The sequence below is a fragment of the Coregonus clupeaformis genome, unplaced genomic scaffold (genome assembly GCF_020615455.1).
Source record: "Coregonus clupeaformis isolate EN_2021a unplaced genomic scaffold, ASM2061545v1 scaf0527, whole genome shotgun sequence".
Lineage (NCBI taxonomy): Eukaryota > Metazoa > Chordata > Actinopteri > Salmoniformes > Salmonidae > Coregonus > Coregonus clupeaformis.
This window is the reverse complement of record NW_025533982.1, coordinates 265,336-288,329: the sequence shown is the minus strand read 5'-3', so window position 1 is coordinate 288,329 and position 22,994 is coordinate 265,336. Positions and strand designations below refer to the sequence as shown.

At 47.4% G+C, this 22,994-nt stretch overlaps 1 protein-coding gene across 1 annotated transcript in view; it reads right to left on the bottom strand.

Annotated features, from left to right (window-relative positions):
- The window catches only part of LOC121578450 (methionine synthase), a 47,990-nt gene extending 26,394 nt beyond the window's left edge, over positions 1–21,596 (bottom strand). The window contains 15 exon segments of the mRNA XM_045215819.1: positions 34–174; positions 492–604; positions 1,085–1,117; positions 1,120–1,163; positions 3,198–3,265; positions 4,167–4,228; positions 4,339–4,439; positions 4,683–4,777; positions 12,202–12,261; positions 12,543–12,649; positions 12,958–13,050; positions 13,188–13,257; positions 16,718–16,807; positions 20,919–21,139; positions 21,494–21,596. Coding sequence (XP_045071754.1) covers positions 34–174; positions 492–604; positions 1,085–1,117; positions 1,120–1,163; positions 3,198–3,265; positions 4,167–4,228; positions 4,339–4,439; positions 4,683–4,777; positions 12,202–12,261; positions 12,543–12,649; positions 12,958–13,050; positions 13,188–13,257; positions 16,718–16,807; positions 20,919–21,139; positions 21,494–21,596 — 1,401 coding nt within the window.
- Positions 21,597–22,994: the final 1,398 nt, after the last annotated feature.

The window sequence follows — 22,994 nt, the reverse complement described above, 5'->3', positions numbered from 1 at the left end:
CGACAGTATTGGAAATGTCCAGTTGATCCCAACCCTGGCGATGTCAGGTTCTGAAGCTATGAGACAGCAGAACCGGGCCATGGCGGCAGGACCCTCCAGCATCCCCTCGTCCATGTTGATGTCCAAGACCTGGGCTCCCATCTCCACCTGGGTCTTGGCTATGCTCAACGCCTCCTGGAGACAGACATGGGGGGGGGACAGGTTCACAGACAGAGGCACAGAGCATGTTCAGTAAGAGGGTTGTGTTCATTAGGCACCAAACAGAAGGAGATAGACTGAAACAGGAAGGAACTACCTCAACGTGTCCAATAAGTCATTTTAGTTTTGATACGGTGTGCCCTACTGAACATAACCCTGGTACACCAGACATGGGTATGGAAGAGAAAGATATTGCTAGCTACAATGATCACGCAATCTGTATAAGATGGGAGTTTTATTTCAGGTGGTTACCGTATCATAAAAAAAGGGAGGATAAAGGAGAGATAGCTGACCTCGTAGTTTCCCGACATGATCAGCTTGGCAAACTTCCTCGATCCAGCCACGTTGCAACGCTCGCCGATGTTCACGAAATTAGTGTACGGCCCGATCCTGAACGGCTCCAGACCTGTGACACAAAATACGCTCAAAGCTGTGATGAGAAAAGCTCGTCAGCGGTTTGCTGCCGCTGTTCATCGGCGGCGGCCACGACTGAAGGTACATCTCTCAGAGCAGGTCTACAGTAGGATCAGGTCATCCCCGTCTATGCAAATTGGATTCCTTATTATCTAAGAGGCAGAACTGAATCCTAGATCAGCACTAATACTCTGCAGCGCTTTATAAATACCAGCCCCCCCTTGGGAACGGCCACGACTGGAAGGATACAGGGTCATTTAAAAATGATGTTGTTCTGGGGCGGCAGGTAGCTTTAGTGGTTAAGAGCGTTGTGCCCAGTTACCGAAAGGTCGCTGGTTCTAATCCCCGAGCCCGACTAGGTGAAAAATCTGTCGATGTGCCCCTTGAGCAAGGCACTTAAACCTAATTGCTCCTGTAAGTCGCTCTGGGTAAGAGCGTCTGCTAAAATGACTTAAACGTAAAATGTTCTCACCTGCGAGTAGCATGTAGTCCTGAAAGACGTCAGTGGGGGCACTCTGGGCTGGCAGTGCTTCACTTTCTCAGCAATGGCCCTGAACACAAGCAGAGAGTTCTATATCTATCAGTTATATATCTATAGACAATATATCAGTTCTATATATATCAGTTCTATATCTATAGACAATATATCAGTTCTATATCTATCAGTTCTATATCTATAGACAATATATCAGTTCTATATCTATCAATTCTATATCTATAGACAATATATCAGTTCTATATATAGCAGTTGTATATCTATAGACAGCAGTATAGACAATATATCAGTTCTATATCTATAGACTATATATCAGTTCTATATATATCAGTTCTATATCTATAGACTATATATCTATATAACAGATCACCAACCATTTCGAATCCCACCGTACCTTCTCTGCTATGCAATCCGGTTTCCGAGCTGGTCATGGGTGCACTTCAGCCACGCTCAAGGTCCTAAATGATATTATAACCGCGATCGATAATAGACAGTACTGTGCAGCCGTTTTCATTGACCTGGCCAAGGCTTTCGACTCTGTCAACCACCGCATTCTTATTGGCAGACTAAATAGCCTTGGTTTCTCTAATGACTGCCTCGCCTGGTTCACCAACTACTTCTCAGATAGAGTTCAATGTGTCAAATCGGAGGGCCTGTTGTCTGGACCTATGGCAGTCTCTATGGGGGTGCCACAGGGTTCAATTCTTGGGCCAACTCTTTTCTCTGTGTATATCAATGACGTCGCTCTTGCTGCTGGTGACTCTCAGATCCACCTCTCGCATGACGACACCATTTTTGTATACATCTGGCCCTTCATTGGACACTGTGTTAACAAACCTCCAAACGAGCTTCAATTCCATACAACACTCCTTCAGTAGCCTCCAACTGCTCTTAAACACTAGTAAAACAAAATGCATGCTCTTCAACCGAACGCTGCTTGCACCCGCCCACCCGACTAGAATCACTACTCTAGACGGGTCTGACCTAGAGTACGTGGACAACTACAAATATCTAGGTGTCTGGTTAGACTATAAACTCTCCTTCCAGACTCACATTAAGAATCTCCAATCCAAAGTTAAATCTAGAATCGGTTTCCTATTTCGCAACAAAGCCTCCTTCACTCATGCTGCCAAACATGCCCTTGTAAAACTGACTATCCTACCGATCCTTGACTTCGGCGATGTCATTTACAAAATAGCCTCAACACTCTACTCAGCAAATTGGATGTTGTCTATCACAGTGCCATCCGTTTTGTCTCCAAAGCCCCATATAATACCCACCACTGTGACCTGTACGCTCTTGTTGGCTGGTCCTCACTACATATTCGTCGCCAAACCCACTGGCTCCAGGCCATCTATAAATCACTGCTAGGCAAATCCCCGCCTTATCTTAGCTCATTGGTCACCATAGCAACACCCACCCCGTAGTCTGCGCTCCAGCGGGTATATCTCACTGGTCATCCCCAAAGCCAACACCTCCTTTGGCCGCAATTCCTTCCAGTTCTCTGCTGCCAATGACTGGAACAAACTGCAAAAATCTCTGAAGCTGGAGACGCTTATCTCCCTCACTAACTTTAGGCATCAGTTGTCAGAGCACCTTACCGATCACTGCACCTGTACACAGCCCATCTGAAATTAGCCCGCCCAACTACCTCATCCCTATATTGTTATTTATTTTGCTCATCTGTACCCCAGTATCTCTATTTGCACATCATCTCTTGCACATCATTCCAGTGTTAATACTAAATTGTAATTATTTTGCACTATAGCCTATTTTATTGCCTTACCTCCATAACTTGCTAAATTTGCACACTGTATATTAATTGTATTTCTGTTGTATTTTTGATTTTTGTTTTGTTTTACCCCATATGTAACTCTGTGTTGTTGTTTTTATCGCACTGCTATGCTTTATCTTGGCCAGGTCGCAGTTGTAAATGAGAACTTGTTCTCAACTGGTTTACCTGGTTAAATAAAGGTGAAATAAAAATAAAAATAATAATAATATCAGTTCTATATATATCAGTTCTATATCTATAGACTATATATCAGTTCTGTAGCTAGTGTCAGAGGACAGAGCAGACATCAGTCACCTGATGTGTGCAGGAGTCGTTCCACAGCATCCACCAACCAGATTCACCAGACCATCTGTAGCAAACTCCTAGAGAAATAAGAGACGGTCAGTGTGTATACAAGCCGTATCAGATTCACCAGACCATCTGTAGCAAACTCCTAGAGAAATAAGAGACGGTCAGTGTGTATACAAGCCGTATCAGATTCACCAGACCATCTGTAGCAAACTCCTAGAGAAGTAAGAGACGGTCAGTGTGTATACAAGCCGTATCAAACCTAAACCAAAAGGTAGTGATCTCCAACAGTATTGGGACAGCGATACACTGTGTTGTTTCGGCTCTGTACTCCAGAACTTTCATTTGAGGGTATTTTCATCCATATCGGGTGAACCGTTTAGAAATTAAAGCACTTTTTGTACACAGACCCCCCCCCCATTTTAGGGGACCAAAAGTATTTGGACACATTTACTTGTGTATTAAAGTAGTCAAAAGTTTAGTATTTGGTCCCATATTCCTAGCACACAATGATTACATCAAGCTGGTGACTCTACAAACTTGTTGGATGCATTTGCTGTTTGTTTCTGTTGTGTTTCAGATTATTTTGTGCCCAATAGAAATGAACTGTAAATAACGTATTGTGTCATTTTGGAGTCACTTTTATTGTAAATAAGAATAGAATATGTTTCTAATCACTTCTACATTAATGTGGACGTTACCATGATTACGGATAGTCCTGAATTAATCGTGAATAATAATGAGTGAGAAAGTTAGACACACAAATATCATACCCCTAAAACATGCTAACCTCTCACCATTACAATAACAGGGGAGGTTAGCATTTTATATCATACCCCTAAAACATGCCAACCTCTCACCATTACAATAACAGGGGAGGTTAGCATTTTGGGGGGGTATGATATTTATTCATTTGGCTGAATCATTCAATACATAATTCATTGAGAAGACCAGCTATAAAATCGATAAGTTTACCTTTAAATGTGAGGCTGTCAACTCTGGGGTCTCATCGTATCCCCCAAAGGTATTGGGGAGACCTGGAACAAGCAGAGGGTGTGAAAATGGCAGACGGTGGTTGTGAACACAAAAGGTTAGCTAGCTAGATGCTAAGTTGCTGGGTAAGTTGGGATGGATGGGCGCTGGTTACCTGCATTGGGGTAGCACAAGACGTGAGCAGTGGTGCATTTCCCAATAGCTTGAATGAAAGGCCTCATCTCAGTGGCTCCCAAGGCACAGTTAAGACCGATACTGGAAGAGATGAACACACTGTTTATCAGTCTATTGAGGCACAGTCTTATGGGAGGTCAGAATAAGACACAGTATCATTTGAAAAACAGGACATTCCGCTTTAATGTTGTAGATTCCATTAGTCTCTCCAGCAGATCTGAAGTTTATTTGAATATAAAATAGCAATAAACTTGAGGACAAATATGTGGAAGTCTACAACAACAAGGTAGTATTGAAGTCCTGAAGCAGAATGTAGTGACTCACCAGAGAGGTTTGGCATGGGACACACTGATGACGAAGGCCTCTCCTGTCTGTCCTGAGAGAGTACGCCCACTCCTGTCCACTATGGTGCCTGATATCTAGAAGCAAAATCAATCTGTCCTGAGAGAGTACGCCCACTCCTGTCCACTATGGTGCCAGATATCTAGAAGCAAAATCAATCTGTCCTGAGAGTCGCCCTCCTGTCCACTATGGTGCCAGATATCTAGAAGCAAAATCAATCTGTCCTGAGAGAGTACAACCCACTCCCTGTCCACTACGGTGCCAGATATCTAGAAGCAAAATCAATCTGTCCTGAGAGAGTATGCTGCCCACTCCTGTCCACTATGGTGCCAGATATCTAGAAGGAAAATCAATCTGTCCTGAGAGAGAACGCCCACTCCTGTCCACTATGGTGCCAGATATCTAGAAGGAAAATCAATCTGTCCTGAGAGAGTACGCCCACTCCTGTCCACTATGGTGCCAGATATCTAGAAGCAAAATCAATCTGTCCTGAGAGAGTACGCCCACTCCTGTCCACTATGGTGCCAGATGTCTAGAAGCACAATCAATCTGTCCTGAGAGAGTACGCCACTCCTGTCCACTATGGTGCCAGATATCTAGAAGCACAATCAATCTGTCCTGAGAGAGTACAACCATCCTGTCTAAGGCTATGGCTGTCATGCAATTATGTCAGCAGGTAATTGTCATGCAAATGACTGCCGGTCTCACGGTAATTGACCGTTAATTAACAAACATGTTTAGCGTCTCTGGCCTTCCACACATACAAGCTGCTGATGCCATTGGAGAAAAAAGTTTATTAAATGCATTTAATAATAGCTTACAACATCACAATAAAATCCATGATTTATTTAGTTGTGATAGGCCTATTAAACTGGTAAATGTAGAAATCAAAACATAATGGCTGCATGATGCAAATCTATACTGAACATATATATATATAAACGCAACATGTAAAAATGTTGGTCCCATGTTTCATGAGCTGAAATAAAACATCCCAGAAATTTTCCATATGCACAAAAAGCTTATTTCTCTCACATTTTGTGCCCCAAATTTGTTTACATCCCTGTTGCTATGATAATCCAGCCACCTGACCAGGTGTGGCATATCAAGAGCTGAATAAACAGCATGATCATTACAAAGGTGCACCTTGTGCTGGGGACAAAGGCCACTATAAAATGTGCAGTTTTGTCACACAACACAATGCCACAGATGTCTCAAGTTTTGAGGAGCATGCAATTGGCATGCTGAATGCAGGAATGTCCACCAGAGCTGTTGCCAGATAATTTAATGTTAATGTCTCTACCATAAACTGCCTCCAACGTCATTTTAGAGAATTTGGCAGTACGTCCAACCGGCCTCACAACCCCAGACCACGTGTAACCACGCCAGCCCTGGACCTCCACATCCAGCTTCTTCACCTGCGGGATCGTCTGAGACCAGCCACCCGGACAGCTGATGAAACTGGGGTTTTGCACAACTGAAGAATTTCAACACAAACCGTCTCAGGGAAGCTCATCTGCTCGTCGTCCTCACCAGGGTCATGACCTGACTGGCTCATCTGCTCGTCGTCCTCACCAGGGTCATGACCTGACTGGCTCATCTGCTCGTCGTCCTCACCAGGGTCGTGACCTGACTGGCTCATCTGCTCGTCGTCCTCACCAGGGTCTGGACCTGACTGGCTCATCTGCGTGCTCGTCGTCCTCACCAGGGTCTGGACCTGACTGGCTCATCTGCGTGCTCGTCGTCCTCACCAGGGTCTGGACCTGACTGGCTCATCTGCGTGCTCGTCGTCCTCACCAGGGTCTGGACCTGACTGGCTCATCTGCTCGTCGTCCTCACCAGGGTCTGGACCTGACTGGCTCATCTGCTCGTCGTCCTCACCAGGGTCTGGACCTGACTGGCTCATCTGCTCGTCGTCCTCACCAGGGTCTGGACCTGACTGGCTCATCTGCTCGTCGTCCTCACCAGGGTCTGGACCTGACTGGCTCATCTGCTCGTCGTCCTCACCAGGGTCTTGACCTGACTGGCTCATCTGCTCGTCGTCCTCACCAGGGTCTGGACCTGACTGGCTCATCTGCTCGTCGTCCTCACCAGGGTCTGGACCCGACTGGCTCATCTGCGTGCTCGTCGTCCTCACCAGGGTCTGGACCTGACTGGCTCATCTGCGTGCTCGTCGTCCTCACCAGGGTCTGGACCTGACTGGCTCATCTGCGTGCTCGTCGTCCTCACCAGGGTCTGGACCTGACTGGCTCATCTGCTCGTCGTCCTCACCAGGGTCTGGACCTGACTGGCTCATCTGCTCGTCGTCCTCACCAGGGTCTGGACCTGACTGGCTCATCTGCTCGTCGTCCTCACCAGGGTCTGGACCTGACTGGCTCATCTGCTCGTCGTCCTCACCAGGGTCTGGACCTGACTGGCTCATCTGCTCGTCGTCCTCACCAGGGTCTTGACCTGACTGGCTCATCTGCTCGTCGTCCTCACCAGGGTCTGGACCTGACTGGCTCATCTGCTCGTCGTCCTCACCAGGGTCTGGACCTGACTGGCTCATCTGCTCGTCGTCCTCACCAGGGTCTGGACCTGACTGGCTCATCTGCGTGCTCGTCGTCCTCACCCAGGGTCTGGACCTGACTGGCTCATCTGCTCGTCGTCCTCACCAGGGTCTGGACCTGACTGGCTCATCTGCTCGTCGTCCTCACCAGGGTCTGGACCTGACTGGCTCATCTGCTCGTCGTCCTCACCAGGGTCTGGACCTGACTGGCTCATCTGCTCGTCGTCCTCACCAGGGTCTTGACCTGACTGGCTCATCTGCTCGTCGTCCTCACCAGGGTCTGGACCTGACTGGCTCATCTGCGTGCTCGTCGTCCTCACCAGGGTCTTGACCTGACTGGCTCATCTGCGTGCTCGTCGTCCTCACCAGGGTCTGGACCTGACTGGCTCATCTGCGTGCTCGTCGTCCTCACCAGGGTCTTGACCTGACTGGCTCATCTGCGTGCTCGTCGTCCTCACCAGGGTCTGGACCTGACTGGCTCATCTGCGTGCTCGTCGTCCTCACCAGGGTCTGGACCTGACTGGCTCATCTGCGTGCTCGTCGTCCTCACCAGGGTCTTGACCTGACTGGCTCATCTGCGTGCTCGTCGTCCTCACCAGGGTCTTGACCTGACTGGCTCATCTGCGTGCTCGTCGTCCTCACCAGGGTCTGGACCTGACTGGCTCATCTGCGTGCACGTCGTCCTCACCAGGGTCTTGACCTGACTGGCTCATCTGCGTGCTCGTCGTCCTCACCAGGGTCTGGACCTGACTGGCTCATCTGCGTGCTCGTCGTCCTCACCAGGGTCTGGACCTGACTGGCTCATCTGCGTGCTCGTCGTCCTCACCAGGGTCTGGACCTGACTGGCTCATCTGCGTGCTCGTCGTCCTCACCAGGGTCTGGACCTGACTGGCTCATCTGCGTGCTCGTCGTCCTCACCAGGGTCTGGACCTGACTGGCTCATCTGCGTGCACGTCGTCCTCACCAGGGTCTTGACCTGACTGGCTCATCTGCGTGCTCGTCGTCCTCACCAGGGTCTTGACCTGACTGGCTCATCTGCGTGCTCGTCGTCCTCACCAGGGTCTTGACCTGACTGGCTCATCTGCGTGCTCGTCGTCCTCACCAGGGTCTTGACCTGACTGCAGTTTGGCGTCGTAACCAAAGTCAGTGGACAAATGCTCTTCACCGATGAATCCCGGTTTCAACTGTACTGGGCAGATGGCAGACGGCGTGTATGGCGTTGTGTGGGCGAGTGGTTTGCTGATGTCAACGTTGTGAACAGAGTGCCCCATGGTGGCGGTGAGGTTATGGTATGGGGCAGGCATAAGCTACGGACAACAAACAATAGCATTTTATCGATGGCAATATGAATGCACAGAGATACCGTGACGAGATCCTGAGGCCCATTGTTGTGCCATTCATCACCTTATGTTTCAGCATGATAATGCACAGCCCCATGTCGCAAGGATCTGTACACAATTCCTGGAAGCTGAACATTTCCCAGTTCTTCCCTGGCCTTCATACTCACCAGACATGTCACCCATTGAGCATGTTTGGGATGCTCTGGATCGACATGTATGACAGCGCGTTCCAGTTCCCGCCAATATCCAGCAACTTCGCACAGCCATTGAAGAGAGTGGGAGAACATTCCAAAGGCCACAATCAACAGACTGATCAACTCTATGCGAAGGAGATGTGTCACGCTATATGAGGCGAATGGTGGTCACACCAGATACCGACTGGTTTTCTGATCCACGCCCCTACCTTTTTTTAAAGGTATCTGTGACCAACAGATGCATATCTGTATTCCCAGTCAGGTGAAATCCATAGATTAGGGCCTAATGAATGTATTTCAATTGACTTCTTTCCTTACATGAACTGTAACTCAGTAAAATCTTTGAAATTGTTGCATGTTCCGTTTATATATTTTTGTTCAGTGTATATTAATGATTTGGAAAAAGTCACAAAATAAAGGCATGCGCTCTGATCCTTGCACTTCCCTCGGAGAGAGAGAGACAATTGCATTGCTGCTCTGCTTGTGTGGCAAAGCAAGTTAGGAGATATCTAATCAATGGAAGATGGAATTAAAATGACAGAATTAAAAGTGAAATGAGAAAGAAATGTGTAGCTAACTGTAGCACAGTCAGAAGCAGAGTAAGACTGTGGCTAGCCTCAATTAGCCTAGTTAGCCTGCTTCTCAGTGTGATGCTGTCAAGACAGGTACTATGTAATCAGATGGGATGATAAATGACTAGCAACAAGTTAGTCTAGCGGGAGATATCAGCGGTTGTGGTTAGTCTAGCGGGAGATATCAGCGGTTGTGGTTAGTCTAGCGGGAGATATCAGTGGTTGTGGTTAGTCTAGCGGGAGATATCAGTGGTTGTGGTCAGTCTAGCGGGAGATATCAGTGGTTGTGGTTAGTCTAGCGGGAGATATCAGGGGTTGTGGTTAGTCTAGCGGGAGATATCAGGGGTTGTGGTTAGTCTAGCGGGAGCTATCAGTGATTGTGGTTAGTCTAGCGGGAGCTATCAGTGATTGTGGTTAGTCTAGCGGGAGCTATCAGTGATTGTGGTTAGTCTAGCGGGAGATATCAGTGGTTGTGGTTAGTCTAGCGGGAGATATCAGTGGTTGTGGTTAGTCTAGCGGGAGCTATCAGTGGTTGTGGTTAGTCTAGCGGGAGCTATCAGTGGTTGTGGTTAGTCTAGCGGGAGCTATCAGTGGTTGTGGTTAGTCTAGCGGGAGATAACAGGGGTTGTGGTTAGTCTAGCGGGAGCTATCAGTGGTTGTGGTCAGTCTAGCCGGAGATATCAGTGGTTGTGGTCAGTCTAGCGGGCGATATCAGTGGTTGTGGTCAGTCTAGCGGGAGATAACAGTGGTTGTGGTTAGTCTAGCGGGAGATATCAGTGGTTGTGGTTAGTCTAGCGGGAGATATCAGTGGTTGTGGTTAGTCTAACGGGAGATATCAGTGGTTGTGGTTAGTCTAGCTGGAGATATCAGTGGTTGTGGTTAGTCTAGCGGGAGATATCAGTGGTTGTGGTTAGTCTAGCGGGAGATATCAGTGGTTGTGGTTAGTCTAACGGGAGATATCAGTGGTTGTGGTTAGTCTAGCGGGAGATATCAGTGGTTGTGGTCAGTCTAGCGGGAGATAACAGTGGTTGTGGTTAGTCTAGCGGGAGATATCAGTGGTTGTGGTTAGTCTAGCCGGAGATAACAGTGGTTGTGGTTAGTCTAGCCGGAGATAACAGTGGTTGTGGTTAGTCTAGCGGGAGATATCAGTGGTTGTGGTTAGTCTAGCGGGAGATATCAGTGGTTGTGGTTAGTCTAGCGGGAGATAACAGTGGTTGTGGTTAGTCTAGCAGGAGATATCAGCGGTTGTGGTTAGTCTAGCGGGAGATATCAGCGGTTGTGGTTAGTCTAGCGGGAGATATCAGCGGTTGTGGTTAGTCTAGCGGGAGATATCAGCGGTTGTGGTTAGTCTAGCGGGAGATATCAGAGGTTGTGGTTAGTCTAGCGGGAGAAACAGTGGTTGTGGTTAGTCTAGCGGGAGATATCAGTGGTTGTGGTTAGTCTAGCCGGAGATATCAGTGGTTGTGGGTTAGTCTAGCGGGAGCTATCAGTGGTTGTGGTTAGTCTAGCGGGAGATATCAGTGGTTGTGGTCAGTCTAGCGGGAGATATCAGCGGTTGTGGTTAGTCTAGCGGGGAGATATCAGTGGTTGTGGTTAGTCTAGCGGGAGATATCAGTGGTTGTGGTTAGTCTAGCGGGAGATATCAGTGGTTGTGGTTAGTCTAGCGGGAGATATCAGTGGTTGTGGTTAGTCTAGCGGGAGATATCAGCGGTTGTGGTTAGTCTAGCGGGAGATATCAGTGGTTGTGGTTAGTCTAGCGGGAGATATCAGTGGTTGTGGTTAGTCTAGCGGGAGATATCAGCGGTTGTGGTTAGTCTAGCGGGAGATATCAGTGGTTGTGGTTAGTCTAGCCGGAGATATCAGTGGTTGTGGTCTCCCCTCTGTGCTCCGAGCCTCCCATGTCTTAATCATCCATCCCCACACCACGCGGCCTCTGCACCTTAGCAGCCTACAGCTGCTCGCTGTGCCTCTCTCTCCCTTTCTCCATGGCTCCGGTTTAATAACGTAGCAAAACAATTGGCTTTTCTGCTGCTTCCTTCACTCGGACCGGACCGGCGGTCCTTTAGGTCCTTTCGGAATGTATTTATGCATATTGGGTCCGGGGCTTTTGGGGGGGGGGAGCTCTAACTCCCATCTCCATTTGTCCTAATCCTTCAGATTATTCAAATCATGAAGTGTTTAGAGAACGGTCTTCCTCCTCCCTTGGCCTTGATTGATTAATTTGAGGTCACTAATTAGTAAGGAATTCCCCTCACCTGGTTGTCTAGGTCTTAGTAAGGAACTCCCCTCACCTGGTTGTCTAGGTCTTAGTAAGGAACTCCCCTCACCTGGTTGTCTAGGTCTTAGTGAGGAACTCCCCTCACCTGGTTGTCTAGGTCTTAGTAAGGAACTCCCCTCACCTGGTTGTCTAAGTCTTAATTGAAAGGAAAAACCGAAAACCAGCAGACACTCGGCCCTCCGTGGAATGCGTTTCACAACCCTGGATTAGAGGGACAATAGAGGCCTGAGTACCAGGCCATTTTAGCAAGTTTGGTAGGCTACACATCAGCGTCATTCATTTGCACAGTTTTGGATGGAATTACCGTGACCGACAGTCACAGGGAATTTGATTGGTGCCTCGTGACTCGTGACTGCCGGTATGGCTGTAATACGGCCACCGCCCTACTCCTGTTCACTATGGTCCCGGAGATCTGGCAGCACGGCAAAATCAATCAATCAATCAATCAATCAAAACAATCTAGCAGCTCCGCACAATATAGGAACATGAACTCCTCTCTAGTGAGGGACTGAACATTTATTGGCATTGAGCGAAGAGATATACTGACGAAAGACAGAATTCATACTTACAAATATAGGTCTTGGTTCGTAGCTCTCTTCAAACAGTTTGTCGATCGCAAACAGTGCTGCCTTTTATGACAAGATCAGAATTGACACATTGATTACGATAATAATAATAATAATAATAATAATAATATGCCCATTTAGCAGACGCTTTTATCCAAAGCGACTTACAGTCATGCGTGCATAAAATGTTGTGTGTACGGGTGGTCCCGGGGATCGAACCCACTACCTTGGCGTTACAAGCGCCGTGCTCTACCAGCTGAGCTAAATTGTACGGAATCGTATGTAAAACTAGAATCATACTGATACAAACTAGACGACTGTCAAAGTGAGTAAGGAAGGTCTACCTTGGCGTTGGCCGTGTCAAAGATGGTCTCCACCATGATAATATCCGCTCCTCCATCCAACAGGCCCCGGACCTGCTCAGTGTAGGCGTCAGCCAGCTCATCAAAGGCTAAGGGGGGAGGAAACAGAAGCACTCACCGTGGTGACACCATCAGAGATAGCACACCATCAGAGATAGTACACCATCAGAGATAGTACACCATCAGAGATAGCACTGTCAACTCTGGAGGTCAGCAATGGTTTATCAAGACTCACCTGAGAGGCCTTAGAGAGAGACCCTGATAGGGTGACAGTTAAGACAGCTACATACCGTAGATCTGTAGTGACAGCTGACAGACTGACAGTTTGCCGTGACACCAGTTTAAAAAAAAGGGGAATAAAGAAAATGAGGGATGAAACAACGAGCTGTTCTCTTACTGACGTTCCTGAAGTCAGGTCTTTCCACGGAGGGGGACACTGACAGGGTTTTATTGGTGGGGCCCATAGCGCCCGCCACGTATCTTTTACAACCTGGTAATAAAAAATAAAATAAAATATTTGTGAATTAAAAAAACATGTAAAATACATATATTACACACAATGTTGTCAATGTGAAATTATTATTATTTTTTCCTCCAATAACAATACTCTTATCTTTATCAGCTGACCTGTCTGGTTGGTGACATCATCTGCTGCTTTCCTGGCTATCTCTGCTGACACCTTGTTCATTCGATAGGCCTGGGAAAAGATCAGTGAGTCAAACAATTCTCTGCCGACACCTTGTTCATTCGATAGGCCTGGGAAAAGATCAGTGAGTCAAACAATTCTCTGCTGACACCTTGTTCATTCGATAGGCCTGGGAAAAGATCAGTGAGTCAAACAATTCTCTGCCGACACCTTGTTCATTCGATAGGCCTGGGAAAAGATCAGTGAGTCAAACAATTCTCTGCCGACACCTTGTTCATTCGATAGGCCTGGGAAAAGATCAGTGAGTCAAACAATTCTCTGCCGACACCTTGTTCATTCGATAGGCCTGGGAAAAGATCAGTGAGTCAAACAATTCTCTGCCGACACCTTGTTCATTCGATAGGCCTGGGAAAAGATCAGTGAGTCAAATAATTCTCTGCTGACGCCTTGTTCATTCGATAGGCCTGGGAAAAGATCAGTGAGTCAAACAATTCTCTGCTGACACCTTGTTCATTCGATAGGCCTGGGAAAAGATCAGTGAGTCAAACAATTCTCTGCTGACACCTTGTTCATTCGATCAGGGGCCTGGGAAAAGATCAGTGAGTCAAACAATTCTCTGCTGACACCTTGTTCATTCGATAGGCCTGGGAAAAGATCAGTGAGTCAAACAATTCTCTGCTGACGCCTTGTTCATTCGATAGGCCTGGGAAAAGATCAGTGAGTCAAACAATTCTCTGCTGACACCTTGTTCATTCGATAGGCCTGGGAAAAGATCAGTGAGTCAAACAATTCTCTGCTGACACCTTGTTCATACGATAGGCCTGGGAAAAGATCAGTGAGTCAAATAATTCTCTGCTGACGCCTTGTTCATTCGATAGGCCTGGGAAAAGATCAGTGAGTCAAACAATTCTCTGCCGACACCTTGTTCATTCGATAGGCCTGGGAAAAGATCAGTGAGTCAAACAATTCTCTGCTGACACCTTGTTCATTCGATAGGCCTGGGAAAAGATCAGTGAGTCAAACAATTCTCTGCCGACACCTTGTTCATTCGATAGGCCTGGGAAAAGATCAGTGAGTCAAACAATTCTCTGCCGACACCTTGTTCATTCGATAGGCCTGGGAAAAGATCAGTGAGTCAAACAATTCTCTGCCGACACCTTGTTCATTCGATAGGCCTGGGAAAAGATCAGTGAGTCAAATAATTCTCTGCTGACGCCTTGTTCATTCGATAGGCCTGGGAAAAGATCAGTGAGTCAAACAATTCTCTGCCGATGCCTTGTTCATTCGATAGGCCTGGGAAAAGATCAGTGAGTCAAACAATTCTCTGCTGACACCTTGTTCATTCGATAGGCCTGGGAAAAGATCAGTGAGTCAAACAATTCTCTGCTGACACCTTGTTCATTCGATAGGCCTGGGAAAAGATCAGTGAGTCAAACAACCTGAGTGAGTGAGTAATTTATTGAGTCAAGTCACCTTTAGCGACCCATCCCTTACTGACTAAATTTGATCCGATGTTGTGATAATAGCTTTTGATTGGTAATCTGAGTGTTATTCTACAGACTACCCACTAACCAGCTCTCTACAGACTACCCACTAACCAGCTCTCTACAGACTACCCACTAACCAGCTCTCTACAGACTACCCACTAACCAGCTCTCTACAGACTACCCACTAACCAGCTCTCTACAGACTACCCACTAACCAGCTCTCTACAGACTACCCACTAACCATCTCTCTACAGACTACCCACTAACCAGCTCTCTACAGACTACCCACTAACCAGCTCTCTACAGACTACCCACTAACCAGCTCTCTACAGACTACCCACTAACCAGCTCTCTACAGACTACCCACTAACCAGCTCTCTACAGACTACCCACTAACCAGCTCTCTACAGACTACCCACTAACCAGCTCTCTACAGACTACCCACTAACCAGCTCTCTACAGACTACCCACTAACCATCTCTCTCACAGACTACCCACTAACCAGCTCTCTACAGACTACCCACTAACCAGCTGTATACAGACTACCCACCAACCAGCTGTCTACAGACTACCCACTAACCAGCTCTCTACAGACTACCCACTAACCAGCTCTCTACAGACTACCCACTAACCAGCTCTCTACAGACTACCCACTAACCAGCTGTATACAGACTACCCACTAACCAGCTGTCTACAGACTACCCACTAACCATCTCTCTACAGACTACCCACTAACCAGCTGTATACAGACTACCCACTAACCAGCTCTCTACAGACTACCCACTAACCAGCTGTATACAGACTACCCACTAACCAGCTCTCTACAGACTACCCACTAACCAGCTGTATACAGACTACCCACTAACCAGCTGTCTACAGACTACCCACTAACCAGCTCTCTACAGACTACCCACTAACCAGCTCTCTACAGACTACCCACTAACCAGCTGTCTACAGACTACCCACTAACCAGCTCTCTACAGACTACCCACTAACCAGCTCTCTACAGACTACCCACTAACCAGCTCTCTACAGACTACCCACTAACCAGCTCTCTACAGACTACCCACTAACCAGCTCTCTACAGACTACCCACTAACCAGCTCTCTACAGACTACCCACTAACCAGCTCTCTACAGACTACCCACTAACCAGCTGTATACAGACTACCCACTAACCAGCTGTCTACAGACTACCCACTAACCATCTCTCTACAGACTACCCACTAACCAGCTGTATACAGACTACCCACTAACCAGCTCTCTACAGACTACCCACTAACCAGCTCTCTACAGACTACCCACTAACCAGCTCTCTACAGACTACCCACTAACCAGCTGTATACAGACTACCCACTAACCAGCTCTCTACAGACTACCCACTAACCAGCTGTATACAGACTACCCACTAACCAGCTCTCTACAGACTACCCACTAACCAGCTGTATACAGACTACCCACTAACCAGCTGTCTACAGACTACCCACTAACCATCTCTCTACAGACTACCCACTAACCAGCTGTATACAGACTACCCACTAACCAGCTCTCTACAGACTACCCACTAACCAGCTGTCTACAGACTACCCACTAACCAGCTCTCTACAGACTACCCACTAACCAGCTCTCTACAGACTACCCACTAACCAGCTCTCTACAGACTACCCACTAACCAGCTCTCTACAGACTACCCACTAACCAGCTCTCTACAGACTACCCACTAACCAGCTCTCTACAGACTACCCATTAACCAGCTCTCTACAGACTACCCACTAACCAGCTCTCTACAGACTACCCACTAACCATCTCTCCTACAGACTACCCACTAACCAGCTCTCTACAGACTACCCACTAACCAGCTGTATACAGACTACCCACTAACCAGCTCTCTACAGACTACCCACTAACCAGCTCTCTACAGACTACCCACTAACCAGCTCTATACAGACTCACCCACTAACCAGCTCTCTACAGACTACCCACTAACCAGCTGTCTACAGACTACCCACTAACCAGCTGTCTTACCAAATGTTCCAGTCCGTAGTCAGCTTGGGCGATGCAGGTGCTGCTGAAGGTGTTGGTCTCAATGATGTCTGCCCCGGCAAGCAAGTATTCCTACCGACAAACACAAGGGAGGAACATCAACGCTTATTCACACGCAGCAGGTATTTGCCAAACAGAGAGATCATCTCATCCCGTCTTTCTGTCTGTATGTCCGTCCATCTCTCTCTCTCTAGATCTCCCACAAAAAACACCAGAAATATGTCTCAATAACAGATCAACCGTAATAAGTATAGGGTTATTATTACTGTAGCATAACAGGCAGGTGCATTGATAACAGCCTAACTTTTACATCTCAGGTTTTTGCTGTCTAGGATAACTTGAATCACTCTTTAACCCACTGACCATACCTTGTAGATGACATCACTGTACCTTGTGTATGTTGTGGATGATATCACTGTACCTTGTGTATGTTGTGGATGATATCACTGTACCTTGTGTATGTTGTAGATGACATCACTGTACCTTGTGTATGTTGTAGATGACATCACTGTACCTTGTGTATGTTGTAGATGATATCACTGTACCTTGTGTATGTTGTAGATGATATCACTATACCTTGTGTATGTTGTAGATGACATCACTATACCTTGTGTATGTTGTAGATGACATCACTGTACCTTGTGTACGTTGTAGATGACATCACTGTACCTTGTGTACCTTGTAGATGACATCACTGTACCTTGTGTATGTTGTAGATGACATCACTGTACCTTGTGTATGTTGTAGATTTTTATTTATAGACTTATCGACTTATTGTGCCTTGCTTAAGGCACATCGATGTTTCACCTTGGTTATGCACACTCTACCTTAGATGACATCACTGTACCTTGTGTATGTTGTAGATGATATCACTGTACCTTGTGTACCTTGTAGATGACATCACTGTACCTTGTGTACCTTGTAGATGACATCACTGTACCTTGTGTATGTTGTAGATGACATCACTGTACCTTTTGTATACTGCTCAAAAAAATAAAGGGAACACTTAAACAACACATCCTAGATCTGAATGAATGAAATAATCTTATTAAATACTTTTTTCTTTACATAGTTGAATGTGCTGACAACAAAATCACACAAAAATTATCAATGGAAATTAAATGTATCAACCCATGGAGGTCTGGATTTGGAGTCACCCTCAAAATTAAAGTGGAAACCACACTACAGGCCCAACTTTGATGTAATGTCTTTGAAACAAGTCAAAATGAGGCTCAGTAGTGTGTGTGGCCTCCACGTGCCTGTATGACCTCCCTACAACGCCTGGGCATGCTCCTGATGAGGTGGCGGATGGTCTCCTGAAGGATCTCCTCCCAGACCTGGACTAAAGCATCCGCCAACTCCTTGACAGTCTGTGGTGCAACGTGGCGTTGGCGGATGGAGCGAGACACGATGTCCCAGATGTGCTCAATTGGATTCAGGTCTGGGGAACGGGCGGGCCAGTCCATAGCATCAATGCCTTCCTCTTGCAGGAACTGCTGACACACTCCAGCCACATGAGGTCTAGCATTGTCTTGCATTAGGGAGGAACCCAGGGCCAACCGCACTAGCATATGGTCTCACAAGGGGTCTGAGGATCTCATCTCGGTACCTAATGGCAGTCAGGCTACCTCTGGCGAGCACATGGAGGGCTGTGCGGCCCCCAAAGAAAATGCCACCCCACACCATAACTGACCCACCGCCAAACCGGTCATGCTGGAGGATGTTGCAGGCAGCAGAAACGCTTCTCCACGGCGTCTCCAGACTCTGTCACGTCTGTCACATGCTCAGTGTGAACCTGCTTTCATCTGTGAAGAGCACAGGGCGCCAGTGGCGAATTTGCCAATCTTGGTGTTCTCTGGCAAATGCCAAATGTCCTGCACGGTGTTGGGCTGTAAGCACAACCCCCACCTGTGGATGTCGGGCCCTCATACCACCCTCATGGAGTCTGTTTCTGACCGTTTGAGCAGACACATGCACATTTGTGGCCTGCTGGAGGTCATTTTGCAGGGCTCTGGCAGTGCTCCTCCTGCTTCTCCTTACACAAAGGCGGAGGTAGCAGTCCTGCTGCTGGGTTGTTGCCCTCCTACGGCCTCCTCCACGTCTCCTGATGTACTAGCCTGTCTCCTGGTAGCGCCTCCATGCTCTGGACACTACGCTGACAGACACAGCAAACCTTCTTGCCACAGCTCGCATTGATGTGCCATCCTGGATGAGCTGCACTACCTGAGCCACTTGTGTGGGTTGTAGACTCCGTCTCATGCTACCACTAGAGTGAAAGCACCTAAGTGGACAGTTTGATTTCACAGAAGTGTGATTGACTTGGAGTTACATTGCGTTGTTTAAGTGTTCCCTTTATTTTTTTGAGCAGTGTATATTGTTGACGACATCACTGTACCTTGTGTACATTGTAGATGACATCTCTGTACCTTGTGTACGTTGTAGATGACATCACTGTCCCTTGTGTACGCTACCGTTCAAAAGTTTGGGGTCACTTAGAAATGTACTTGTTTTCGAAAGAAAAGCAATTTTTTTGTCCATTAAAATAACATTAAATTGATCAGAAATACAGTGTAGACATTGTTAATGTTGTAAATGGCTGTTGTAACTGAAAACGGCTGATTTTTTTATGGAATATCTACAGAGGCGTACAGAGGCCCATTATCAGCAACCATCAGTCCTGTGTTCCAATGGCACGTTGTGTTTGCTAATCCAAGTTTATCATTTTAAAAGGCTAATTGATCATTAGAAAACCCTTTTTGCAATTATGTTAGCACAGCTGAAAACTGTTGTGCTGATTAAAGAAGCAATAAAACTGGCCTTCTTGAGACTAGTTGAGTATCTGGAGCATCAGCAATTGTGGGTTTGATTACAGGCTCAAAATGGCCAGAAACAAATAACTTTCTTCTGAAACTCATCAGTCTATTCTTGTTCTGAGAAATGAAGATTATTCCATGCGAAAATTGCCAAGAAACTGAAGATCTCGTACAACGCTGTGTACTACTCCCTTCACAGAACAGCGCAAACTGGCTCTAACCAGAATAGAAAGAGGAGTGGGAGGCCCCGGTGCACAACTGAGCAAGAGGACAAATACATTAGAGTGTCTAGTTTGAGAAACAGACGCCTCACAGGTCCTCAACTGGCAGCTTCATTAAATAGTACCCGCAAAACACCAGTCTCAACGTCAACAGTGAAGAGGCGACTCCGGGATGCTGACCTTCTAGGCAGAGTTGCAAAGAAAAAGCCTGGCCAATAAAAATAAAAGATTAAGATGGGGAAAAGAACACAGACACTGGACAGAGGAAGATTGGAAAAAAGTGTTATGGACAGACGAATCGAAGTTTGAGGTGTTCGGATCACAAAGAAGAACATTTGTGAGACGCAGACCAAATGAAAAGATGCTGGAGGAGTGCTTGATGCCATCTGTCAAGCATGGTGGAGGCAATGTGATGGTCTGGGGGTGCTTTGGTGGTGGTAAAGTGGGAAATGTATACAGGGTAAAAGGGATCTTGAAGAAGGAAGGCTATCACTCCATTTTGCAACGCCATGCCATACCCTGTGGACGGCACTTGATTGGAGCCAATTTCCTCCTACAACAGGACAATGACCCAAAGCAAAGCTCCAAACTATGCAATAACCAGTCACCGGATCTTGTGGGAGCAGCTTGACCGTATGGTACGTAAGAAGTGCCCATCAAGCCAATCCAACTTGTGGGAGGTGCTTCAGGAAGCATGGGGTGAAATCTCTTCAGATTACCTCAACAAATTGACAACGAGAATGCCAAAGGTCTGCAAGGCTGTAATTGCTGCAAATGCAGGATTCTTTGACGAAAGCAAAGTTTGAAGGACACAATTATTATTTCACTTAAAATTCATTATTTCTAACCTTGTCATTGACTACATTTCCTATTCATTTTGCTGTATTTCCTATTGAAACTCATTTCATGTATGTTTTCATGGAAAACAAGGACATTTCTAAGTGACCCCAAACTTTTAAATCGGTAGTGTACATTGTAGATGACATCACTGTACCTTGTGTACGGTGTAGATGACATCTCTGTACCTTGTGTATGTTGTAGATGACATCACTGTACCTTGTGTATGTTTTAGATGACATCTCTGTACCTTGTGTATGTTGTAGATGACATCACTGTACCTGGTGTATGTTGTAGATTACATCACTGTACCTTGTGAATGTTGTAGATTACGTCACTCTGGGTGATGCTCAGCAGGTCGTTGTTGCCCTTCAGGCTGTGGGTGTGGTTTTTAAACTCCTCCCCCCTGAAGTGCTCCTCCTCCAATCGCCTCTCCTGGATCATGGTGCCCATCCCTCCATCTAGAATCATGATCCTCTTCCCCAACACCTCCCTGAGCTCGGCCTCTAGGGCAGGTCTGCTGGGGCCAGCACCTGAGGTATGCAGTTAGCATATTACATGTTAATAAGGTTAGGACATGTTCCCGTCCCCGGATCTAGAATCATGATCCTCTTCCCTAACACCTCCCCGAGCCTGGCGCCTGCTAGGTGAAATATATTCCAGTCAGTGTATGTAGAACATATGACACGTAGAAATAGATCTGTGTATTATACTCTGATCCTCTTCCCCGAGTCAATTCAAACGGCTCAGACACGAGACGTACGTGGCAGGGACCTACAGACAGCCACGGATTACAAAAAGGGAAAACCAGCCACGTCGCCGACACCGACGCTCGCCTCCCGGACAAGCTAAAAACACCTTCTTCGCCAGCTTTGAGGATAACCCACTGCCACCGACGGGGCCCGCTCCCGAGGACTGTGGGCTCTCGTTCTCCGTGGCCGACGTGAGTAAGACATAAGACCCTCGCAAGGAGTCCGGCCCAGACGGCATCCCTAGCCCCGTCCTCAGAGCATGCGCAGACCAGCTGGCTGGAGTGTTTACGGACATATTCAATCTCTCCCTATCCCAGTCCGCTGTCCCCACTTGCTTCAAGATGTCCACCATTGTTGCTGTACCCACGAAAGCAAAGGTAACTGAACTGAATGACTATCGCCCCGTAGCACTCACGTCTGTCATCATGAAGTGCTTTGAGAGGCTAGTTAAGGATCATATCACCTCCACCTTACCTGTCACCCTAGACCCACTTCAATTTGCTTACAGCCCCAATAGATCCACAGACGATGCAATCGCCATCACACTGCCCTATCCCCTCTGGACAAGAGGAATACCTATGTCAGAATGCTGTTCATTGACTACAGCTCAGCCTTCAACACCATAGTACCCTCCAAGCTCATCATTAAGCTCGAGGCCCTGGGTCTGAACCCCGCCCTGTGCAACTGGGTCCTGGACTTCCTGACGGGCCGCCCCCAGGTGGTGAAGGTTGGCAACAACACTGCCACTGCGCTGATCCTCAACACAGGGGCCCCCACAAGGGTGCGTGCTCAGCCCCTCCTGTACTCCCTGTTCACCCATGACTGCGTGGCCACGCAAGCCTCCAACTTAATCATCAAGTTTGCAGACGACAGAAACAGTAGTAGGCCTGATTAGGGCCTCCTGTAGCTACATGGAGTGGATACAGTCAGTAGGGAAGGTCTGCTAGGGCCTCCTGTAACTACATGGAGTGGATACAGTCAGTAGGGAAGGTCTGCTAGGGCCTCCTGTAGCTACATGGAGTGGATACAGTCAGTAGGGGAAGGTCTGCTAGGGCCTCCTGTAGCTATATGGAGTGGATACAGTCAGTAGGGAAGGTCTGCTAGGGCCTCCTGTAGCTACATGGAGTGGATACAGTCAGTAGGGAAGGTCTGCTAGGGCCTCCTGTAGCTATATGGAGTGGATACAGTCAGTAGGGAAGGTCTGCTAGGGCCTCCTGTAACTACATGGAGTGGATACAGTCAGTAGGGAAGGTCTGCTAGGGCCTCCTGTAACTACATGGAGTGGATACAGTCAGTAGGAAAGGTCTGCTAGGGCCTCCTGTAGCTACATGGAGTGGATACAGTCAGTAGGGAAGGTCTGCTAGGGCCTCCTGTAACTACATGGAGTGGATACAGTCAGTATGGAAGATCTGCTAGGGCCTCCTGTAACTGCATGGAGTGGATACAGTCAGTAGGGAAGGTCTGCTAGGGCCTCCTGTAACTACATGGAGTGGATACAGTCAGTAGGAAAGGTCTGCTAGGGCCTCCTGTAGCTACATGGAGTGGATACAGTCAGTAGGGAAGGTCTGCTAGGGCCTCCTGTAACTACATGGAGTGGATACAGTCAGTAGGGAAGGTCTGCTAGGGCCTCCTGTAA